General features: G+C 23.5%; 1 protein-coding gene across 1 annotated transcript in view; it reads left to right on the top strand.

Moving 5' to 3' along the window:
• LOC117181031 (exosome complex component RRP41-like) overlaps positions 1 to 10,779 on the top strand; it is a 22,741-nt gene that overhangs the window by 5,765 nt on the left and 6,197 nt on the right. The window contains exon 2 of the mRNA XM_033373599.1: positions 3,869 to 4,171. Within this exon, the coding sequence (XP_033229490.1) occupies positions 3,869 to 4,171 (303 nt within the window). The remainder of the gene's footprint in view (positions 1 to 3,868; positions 4,172 to 10,779) is intronic.

Genomic DNA, 10,779 nt, shown 5'->3' with positions numbered 1-10,779 from the left:
GAGTTCGTATTTTCGTGTACAACGTTACCGACTGATGCCGTTGGAATTGATTGCTGAAATATATTTTTTTACATCTTTTATTATTAACCTTTGTACTTTAACGTAGTTTTCTTTCGGCTCTTGTATTTCTCAAAGTTTCAGGCCGATATTTTATGTATAAAAAAAGTTCGAACGTTCAAAAAATGTTGAGGTTCAGAAAAAAGATGAAATAATTTTCAGTGAAGTTCCTACCAAAATGCAGTACCTAAACGTACTTTATTGTACTCTAATACATTTCCCAAAGTTTCAGCTCGATATTTTATTTACAAAAAAGTTCTTAGGTTCAAAAAAAAATTCAGTGTACTGAAAAACTGTGGTCGGTAATATAGGGATTTAGCTGTGTCACATGCCCTTAATCACGTTTTATTCGCTTACTATTCATTTACCCTGACTTGGAAAAAGAAATTTTAGAAAACAATTCTCATTTTTATTTTTGGACAGGGAGTTTCCGTAAAGAAATATAATTTCACTGGTAGCAGGGAATTTTTTTACATGGAACGATAATTTTTATAAAGAACTATTATTTGGATTTAGAAGAAAGGAATTTAAAAAAATTCCTGTTCCAAGCCAGAATTTGTCACAATTAGAAAGTTCCCTTTTCCAAATTCTAGATAAGTACTTTAAGTAGTTTTCAGAGTGGAAGTAGTATTTCAAAGAAGAAATATTGCTGAATTATAATAGAAAACCATTATATTTTTAGTTGAAAATGTATCTTTTTTAGGATGAATATTCAACTATTAGTTTGAAAATTTATATTTATATTTAGAAATTAAACTAGTTCAGGGTGGCCGCTGGACCGGGAAATGACCAGGAATTTATCGAGACCGGGAAAAACCGAGAAATGACAGTGAATTTTTTTTTACCAGGAATTTGACAAATTTGTAGAAGAAAAATCTGTCCACGTTCGATTTTAACAGTTTTTAAATAATTAGTGCAATTGTTATGTTTTTCAAATATGCTATTATTTAGCTTACAATGCGTAATTCAAATTTCTTTTACTTAAAAAATTTTCCATTTAATATTCTTATTTCTAAGCTTACATTTTTAATTTAAAGAATTTTTAAATTCTTTCTTAAAGACTTGAACATATAAAAAATAAAAGCCTTTGTTGTTGAACATTTTGGATTAAAAATATTTTTATTCAACAAATAAATCAGTTTTTTTTTAATTTATCTGTACTTTAAGTAATAAAAAGTGAATAAAAAATTAAAAAAAAAAGATTAAGTATTGAATATTTAACAAAATTTGAATTTTGATTTAAGACAATTAAATTGAAACCAAATATTTAAAAGTAAAGAATCTTTAACTGAATTGTTTGACATAGAAAACCTGGAATCGTTAAAATTTCGAAGAGCCTTGAAAGTTTGAACGTTACAATTTTAATTATTGTATTTGAAAAATAATGCCTAATTTGTAAATAAAATTAAAAAATTTTTATGTTTAATTTACAAATGAACATTCGTAAAAAAAATTTGAGTAATTTTAAGAGATAGTTAGGAGTTTTAAAAAGATGACAAATTATCATGCAAACTTTAGAAAGTTTTCTTAAAATCTTCTAGAATCTTTTTTGAAAATTTTGTTTAAAGAATCTAATTTTTTTATTTAAAATCTGCGAAAATCTACATTTTGTTTTATATTAGGCTATCATTTTAAGTTTTACATCAAGTTTTAATCTTTTCACAACTTCTACATATCTCTGAAAATTACTCAAATTTCGCCTACAAATAATAAATGTTCAATTGTTATTTATACATCCAAATTGTAAATAAATTGTCTCAAATTTTCCGGATTTTCTGAAAATTGTAGAAAAAATTCAATTAATTTTGACACATATTTAGAAGTTCTGAAAAATTTTCCAAAACATTTTTTAATTTAAAACAAATTTAAAACAACTTCTAGATTTCTCAACATTTTGAAATAAAATTTTGAAGCTTTCCAAGGATGATTAAACTATTTAAAAATAAAATAATTGAATTTCTAATTTAAGAAGTTTTCAGTTAAAATTTTTTCAATTTTTCAATGTTTGATGTTTCTAGCTTAAAATTCCTTAAAATTATATAATGTTGAAAATTGTAGAGTTTATTAATTTGATTTTTTTGATTTAGAGCATTGAAAATGATAACGCGGATTTATATTTTTTTTTATTGAAAAATGTTAGTACCTTTAATTTTAGATGCGTAAATTATTGAGCATTTGAATACAAAATTTTTTAATTAAAAAATTTTAAATTTCAATTTAAAAACTTCAAAATTTAACAGTTCTACTTTGAGTGCTTTTATTGAAAGATCAGTTTTTATTACCTCAAGTGGAAAATTTTATAACTTTAGAGTTCCATTTTTTAAATTTCATTGACCGTGAAAAATGTTTGCGAATCGGGAAAAAACCGGAAATTTACTTTGTGGATTAAAATGGCCACCCTGTAGTTGTTTAAAACTGTATGTGCTTTGTGAAAAAATTGCCTTTTTACAGAAAATTAATTTTGGTGTTTAAAAATTCATCTTTTTGTTTTTTGTATAAAATTCAACTATTCCAGTTGAAGATCTATAATTTTAGTTGGAATTTCATCAGTTTGGGTGAAAATTAATTCCTTAAATTGAAAATTTTAATGTCCATTTTTGTTTGAAAATTTGTCTTTTAATTGAAAGTTCAACTACTGCCCTAAAAATTCTTCTTTTCAGTTAAAAATTCAAGTCTTACAGGTAAATATTTATCATTTTAGTTGAAAATTAATCTTTGAGGTTTGAAATAAAATTGGCAATTGGTTGAAATATGAGCTATTTTATTAAAAAATTCTTTTTTCTTTCGATGAAAGGGAATTTTTTGCCGAAAATTTAACTATTTTCTTTAAAGTTTCTTCCTTTTTTGTTTAAAAATTATTATTCATTCAAACTGGAAATGTAACTATTGTTTCAGTTAAATATTCTATAATTTTAGTTAAAAAATCATCTCTTTCGTTGAACATTCATTTCTTGACTAAATATTTCATTATTCAAATTTTTGTAAAAAAATGATATTTTTTAGTTAAAAATTCATATTATTTGGTAGAAATTAATCTTCTTGGTTGAAAATTGATCCAATTGGTCAAGAATTCAACTATTCTAATTGCAGATTTATCATTTTAGTTGAAAATTTACTTTTCTGATTTAAAATTCCATTATTTAGTTGAAAACTCATCACTTTGTTTGACAATGTTTATTTTTTTTTAAATTTAGTTTTTTTGTGGAAATTAATTATTTTAAATTTTAAATGTAACTTATTCCAATTGAATATTACAAATTTTTATTTGAAAATTCATCTGGTTGAAATAGCATTCATTTTTTAAGCTTAGAATTTAATTATTAAGTTTTGGTTAACAATTTATATTTTTAGTACAAATTAATTCTTTTTTTTTGTTGAAAAATGAACTAATGAACTAAGACTAATTTGTTTAGTTGAAAAATCATCTTTTTGGTTTAAAATTTAACCAGTCCATTTGAAACTTCATCATTTTAGTTGAAAATTCATCACTTCTGTTGAAAATTAAACTATTCCCTTGAAAAGCCGTTGTTTTTTTTTTTTTTTTGTTTTAATTAATTTTTTCAGCTAAAAGATAAGCTGTTGCATTTTTGGTCAAAAATTGATATTTTTAGTGCCAAAATTGAGATATTTGTTTAAAAATTAATTAAATATGAATATGTATATTTTTAGTTGATGAGAAAAATTAAAAAATTTGATCGGGAAATTGAAATCTTCCGCCGAATCGCCACCCTGTTGCAACAATCTTCATTGAATTAAATTTCTGCAGATGCAGCTCTGACATAAAGTTGTCTACAAATTTTGACTTTTACAGCCGCGCGGCAGTGCAGCGAGAAGTACAACAAAAACAACGAAAGGAATAATTAATTGCCAATATAGTACAGCAGTATTCAGTTTCGGGGCTGGTGAACGAAAAAAACGACCAAGAGGGGATCGAAAGTCTCAGGAAAGAGCTCTTCAGCTTCGGCATGCTATGGAAGCAATTATTCAGTTAGACCTCATCGCTCGTTCTCAGATCGACATTTTCGTGGAAATATTACAAGTAGACGGCAGCGAATTTTGCGTTGCCGTAAATGCTGCCACTCTAGCTTTAATTGACGCCGGGATTCCAATCAAGGTGAAAAGAAAAAAAAATGCAGGCCCGCCATTATTAACACATTTTGATGCTTCGTAACCTATTGATATGTTAATTAAGTCATTTAAAATCATTTCCAGGATTTTAAATGATTAAAAACAAATTTTTTTTTTTTTTTTAAGAATTTCAAAAGATTTCACAAAGACTTCATGGAATTTTTCGGATTCAAAAAGATTACAAGAATTTCAGAGATTTCAATAAGAATTTCATAAAGTACACCAAATTTCAAAGATTTCAAACTATTAGAAAAAAATTTGTTTAAAAATAGAAAAAAGTTCAGAAAGGTTTTAAATAATTATTATTTTTTAGAGGATTTGATAAGAAATTTTAAATGAATGTAAGAGATTTCAGAAAGCCTTTACAAACATTTTAAATATTCCAAAGATTTCAAACGATTACAAAAGATTTCAGAAATATTTCAAATAATTCATAAGCATTTCAAAAGATTGAAAGAATTTCAAAGTTTTAAAGATTTCAAAAAATATTAAGGATTTCAAACCAACAGAAAAGATTAACGAACAAAGATTAAAGAAATATTTCAAAAATATTGCAAAGTTTTCAAAATATTTCACAAAGATTTTAAATATTTCAATGATTTTAAAAGAATACAAAAGATTTCATAGAATTTTTAAGGATTTCAAAAGATTTTACAAATATTTCAAAGAATTCTTGAGGATTTGAAAAGATTACAAGAATTTTCAAGATTTCAACAAGAATTTCATAAACTACACCACATTTCAAAGATTTTAAGCGATTTAAAAAAAATTTGTTTAAAAATACAAAAGATTTCAGAAAGATTTCAAATAATTATTAATCCAATAATTATAATTTTTCAGAGGATTTCATAAGAAATCGCAAAGATTTTAAATATTCCAGTGATTTCAAATGAATGTAAAAGATTTTAGAAAGACTCCACAAATATTTCAAATATTCCAAAGATTACAAAAGATTTCATAAATATTTCAAATAATTCAAATAATTCATAAGGATTTCAAAATATTTAAAGATTTCAAAACATACTAATGATTTCAAACGAACAGAGATTAAAGAAATATTTCAAAAATATTGCAAAGTTTTCAAAATATTTCACAAAGATTTTAAATATTTCAATGATTTTAAAAGAATACAAAAGATTTGAAGAATATCAAACATTTCAGTAAGGGGCATACAAACATGTGCACCAGATTCAAAGATTTCATAATATTTCAGATTTCAAAAGATTTTACAAATATTTCAAAGAATTCTTGAGGATTTGAAAAGATTACAAGAATTTTCAAGATTTCAACAAGAATTTCATAAACTACACCACATTTCAAAGATTTTAAGCGATTTAAAAAAATTTGTTTAAAAATACAAAAGATTTCAGAAAGATTTCAAATAATTATTAATCCAATAATTATAATTTTTTAGAGGATTTCATAAGAAATCACAAAGATTTTAAATATTCCAGTGATTTCAAATGAATGTAAAAGATTTTAGAAAGACTCTACAAATATTTCAAATATTCCAAAGATTACAAAAGATTTCATAAATATTTCAAATAATTCATAAGGATTTCAAAATGTTTAAAGATTTCAAAACATATTAATGATTTCAAACGAACAGAGATTAAAGAAATATTTCAAAAATATTGCAAAGTTTTCAAAATATTTCACAAAGATTTTAAATATTTCAATGATTTTAAAAGAATACAAAACATTTCATAGAATTGTTAAGGATTTCAAAAGATTTGAAGAATATCAAACATTTCAGTAAGGGGCATACAAACATGTACACCAGATTCAAAGATTTCATAATATTTCAGATTTCAAAAGATTTTACAAATATTTCAAAGAATTCTTGAGGATTTGAAAAAATTACAAGAATTTTCAAGATTTCAACAAGAATTTCATAAACTACACCACATTTCAAAGATTTTAAGCGATTTAAAAAAAATTTGTTTAAAAATACAAAAGATTTCAAATAATTATTAATCCAATAATTATAATTTTTTAGAGGATTTCATAAGAAATCACAAAGATTTTAAATATTCCAGTGATTTCAAATGAACGTAAAAGATTTTAGAAAGACTTCACAAATATTTCAAATATTCCAAAGATTACAAAAGATTTCATAAATATTTCAAATAATTCATAAGGATTTCAAAATGTTTAAAGATTTCAAAACATATTAATGATTTCAAACGAACAGAGATTAAAGAAATATTTCAAAAATATTGCAAAGTTTTCAAAAATTTTCACGAAAGTTTCTTAGATTTCAAAGCTTTCAAGGACTTAAAAGGTTGTTCAAGGTTTCAAAGGTTTCAAGGTACAATAGATTTCAAATATTCCAGTGATTTTAAACAATAAATTGAAAAAAATACAACAAATTTCACAAATTTTAAATAATTTTATTTCAATAATTATAATTTTTGCATGATTTCAAAAGATAGCATTAAGATTTTAAATATTCCAGTGATTTCAAATGAATTAAAAAGAATCAGAAACATTTCACCAATATTGAAAAGACTTCATAAGTATTTCAAAAGAATACAAGAATATCTACAAATTTCACAAATATTTCAAAGAATTCATAAAGATTTTAAAAAATTTCAAAGTTTAAAAGATTCCAAAACATATTAATGATTTCAAACGAACAGAGAAGATTTCACGAACAAATATAAAGAAATATTTCAAAAATATTGTAAAGATTTCAAAAAATTTCACGATATTTTCTTAGCTTTCAAAGCTTTCAAGGAATTAAAAGGTTTCAAAGGTTTTAAGTTACAAAGATTTCAAATATTCCAAAAATTTTAAACGCATTCAAAAGATTTCAGAAAGATTTCACAAATATTTCAAATATTCCCGTGATTCCAAACGATTCCAAACTTTAAAAATATTTCACAAATATTTCAAAGAATTCATAAGGGTTTCAAAACATTTGAATGATTTTAAACGGGTTTAAATGAATTAAAAAAAAAAAAAATTTCATAAGATTTCACAGATTTCAAATAATTATTATTTCAATCATTATAATTTTTGCAGGATTTCATAAGACATCATAAAGATTCTAAATATTCCTGTGATTTCAATTGAATTTAAGAAATGCCAGAAAGACTTTACAAATATTTACAATACTCCAAAGATTTTTAACAAATTCAAAAGGTTTCAGAAAGATTTCACAAATATTTCAAATATTCCAGTGATTTCAAACGAATAGAAAAGACTTTAAAAAGATTTCATAAATATTTCAAAGAATTCGTAAGGATTTCAAAATATTTGAATAATTTTAAACGGTTTTAAATTAATTAAAAAAAAAACATACAAAAGATTTTAAAATATTTCACAAACATTTCAAATAATTCTTATTTCATAATTATAATTTTCAGATTTCAAAGATTTCGAAACATTTTAACGATTTTAAATGATTTCAAAATTTTTAAAACAAATATAGGAGATTTTAACGATTTTAAACGAATAAAAATGATTTCAAAGATTTTAAAGATTTTACAAAAGCTTTATATAATTCCAAAGGATGTCTCAAAGATTTTACAGAAATTCAATTAAAAAAAAAAACAACTAATTTTCTACCAAGCAGTTCAATTTTTTACCCAATAATATGAATTTTTCAGAAAACAATTTCAGATTCAACCATCCAATTAAATTTTCAACTAAAATGATTCTTCAAACAAAAAAATGTAATTTTAATAAAGCTGTTCAACTTTCTTCCAAATAGTTGAATTTTGAACCAAAAAAATGGACATTCTAAACGAAAAATACAATATTTTTTAAAATTATGTTTCTTTCGAAAATATAATAGTTAACATTTCAACAACAAAAAAGTTCATTTTCAATCGAGCAGATTAATTTTCTACGAAAAAATATGAATTCTCAACAAAATACATAAAATTTCAACCAGATGGTTCATTTTTTAACCAAGAAGATGGATTTTCTAACGGAAAAGACGCATTTTCAACAAAGTACTTATTTTTAAAAACAAATAGTTAAATTCTCAATCCAGAAAATTAATCATAAGCCGAATTTTTATCTAAATAGTTTGAACAATGGATGTGATGCAAGTCCAAATTTGATTATTTTTTAGTTTATTTTTTTTCGGTTTTCAAAAAATTCTTTTAGCTAAGCAGTGGAATTTTAAAACTAAAAAAGACAAAGTTGTATCTAAAAATCGAGTAGTTAAATTTTCATTTGAGAGAATTGATTTTCAACTCAAAAAATAAATAAAAGTTTATCTAAGTTATTGAACCTTCAAAGCAGAAGACAAATTTTCTTTACAAAAATTCAATTTTCAAAGAAAAAATATGACTGTTCAACAAAAAATTAATTTTTCACGAAGCGAAATCGAATACAAAAAGACAAATTTTTAACCAAAAAGGATGAATTTTTAACAAAATTGTTGAATTCTCTAGAAAATAGTAGCATTTTTATCCAAAAATATGAAATTTATCTTAAAGCAGAAGAATAAAAAAAAAAAAGTTGAGTTTTCATCCAAAAAAGATTTCAGTTAACTAAGTAACATCAAAATTTTAATTTTTGTAACAAAAAAACAAGCTTCTATGAAAAAAATTGAATTTTGAATCCAAAAAGACGAATTTTTTCAACCAAAAAGGATGAATTTTTAACAAAATAGTTTAATTCTCGACCAAATAGTTGCATTTTTATACAAAAAAAGATCAATTTTGTACTAAAACAGATGAATTTGTAATAGAAAACAAAATTTTTTTTATAAGTGGAACTTTCATCCAGAAAATATTTCAGTTCATCTTTTATCACCAAAATATAATTTCCAAACAAAAAGTAAATTTTCTACAAAGTTTATTTAAATTATTGAACTTTCAAACCACAAGAGAAATTTTCTTCATAAAAATAAAATTTTCAAACAAAAAATATGACTTTTCCACAACAAATTAATTTTCCACGAAACTAATGCATTTTTACGCAGAAAAAGGGAAATTTCAAACTAAAAAATCATTTTCCCAACAACAAAAAAACGCGAATTTTTAACTAATAAATATCAATATTAAAAAAATGAAAAAGTTACATTTTTTGTTAAATAATGAATTCTAAATTAAAAAGAAGGAGTATTTTCCACTAAACAGTTACATTTACAACCAGACATAAAAAGCCTTCAATAAAAAAAATTTCATAATCTAGTTTACATTTGACCCAAAAAGTTTAAGTTTCAATTAAAAAAGATTAATTTTCAACAAAAATAATTAAACTTTTAACCAACGAGATAACTTTTCAACCTAAAATATAAATCTTTTACAAAAAAGTGATTTATTAAGAAAGCGATTCAACCAAATGTTTTAAACAAATTAGTTGAATTATCAAGCAAAAAAGAACAATTTTTAACTAAAAAGTTGCGCTTTTGTACAAAAAATGAAATTTCTTCTATAACAGATGAATTTTTAAATGAAAAAGATAAATTTTCAAAAAAAGATTTGAATTTTCTGTTGAAAAAGATTTTAGTCGAGTTTTCACGATTTTTTAACAAGAAATAATTTTCTACCAAAAAATTGAATTTTCAATCCAAAAAGACGAATTTTTAACAAAAAAAGGTGAATTTTTAACAAAATTGTTGAATTCTCTAGCAAATAGTTGCATTTTGATCAAAAAATGTGAAATTTATCTAAAAGCAGAACAATTTTTCATTAAAAAAACGGTGAGTTTTCATCCAAAAACGATTCCAGTTATCTTAGTAACATCAAAAATTCAATTTTTGTAACAAAAAAATAAGTTTCTACGAAAAAAATTGAATTTTCAATTTAAAAAAAAAACGAATTTTTTCAACCAAAAAGGATTAATTTTTCACAAAATAGTTAAATTCTCTACCAAATAGTTGCATTTTATCCCAAAAAAGATCAATTTTGTACTAAAACATATGCATTTGTAATAAAAAACAGTTTCTTGTAAGTCGAACGTTCATTCGGAAAATATTTAATTTAATTTTTTATCACCAAAATAAAAATTTGAAACAAAAAGTAAATTTTCGACGAAATAGTTAAGTTTTCAAGAAAATATTATAATATGTTAATTTCTAAGCAAACAGTTGCATTTTTATAAAAAAAATTTTAATTTCTGCTTAAGGGCATGTGGCACAGCTAAATACCTATATTACCGACCTCACTTTTTCAGTTCACTAAATGTTTTTTTGAACCTCAGAACTTTTTTTGTAAATAAAATATCGAGCTGAAACTTTGGGAAATGTATTAGAGTACAATAAAGTACGTTTAGATACTGCATTTTGGTAGGAACTTCACTGAAAATTATTTCATCTTTTTTCTGAACCACAACATTTTTTGAACGTTCGAACTTTTTTTATGCATAAAATATCGGTCTCAAACTTTGAGAAATGCAAGAGCCGAAAGAAAACTACGTTTAAGTACAAATTTTAATAATAAAAGATGTAAATAAAATATATTTCAACTATCAATTCCATCGGCATCAGCCGGTAACGTTGCACATGAAAATACGAAACCTGGCGGCCACTAGACGAGGCTCTAGAGGATTCGTATTTTCGTGTACAACGTTACCGGCTGATGCCGTTGGAATTGATTGTTGAAATATATTTTTTTACATCTTTTATTATTA

This window comes from Belonocnema kinseyi, chromosome 10 (genome assembly GCF_010883055.1).
Source record: "Belonocnema kinseyi isolate 2016_QV_RU_SX_M_011 chromosome 10, B_treatae_v1, whole genome shotgun sequence".
NCBI lineage: Eukaryota > Metazoa > Arthropoda > Insecta > Hymenoptera > Cynipidae > Belonocnema > Belonocnema kinseyi.
The sequence above is the reverse complement of the archived record's forward strand: the minus strand, read 5'-3'. Positions and strand labels throughout refer to the sequence as shown.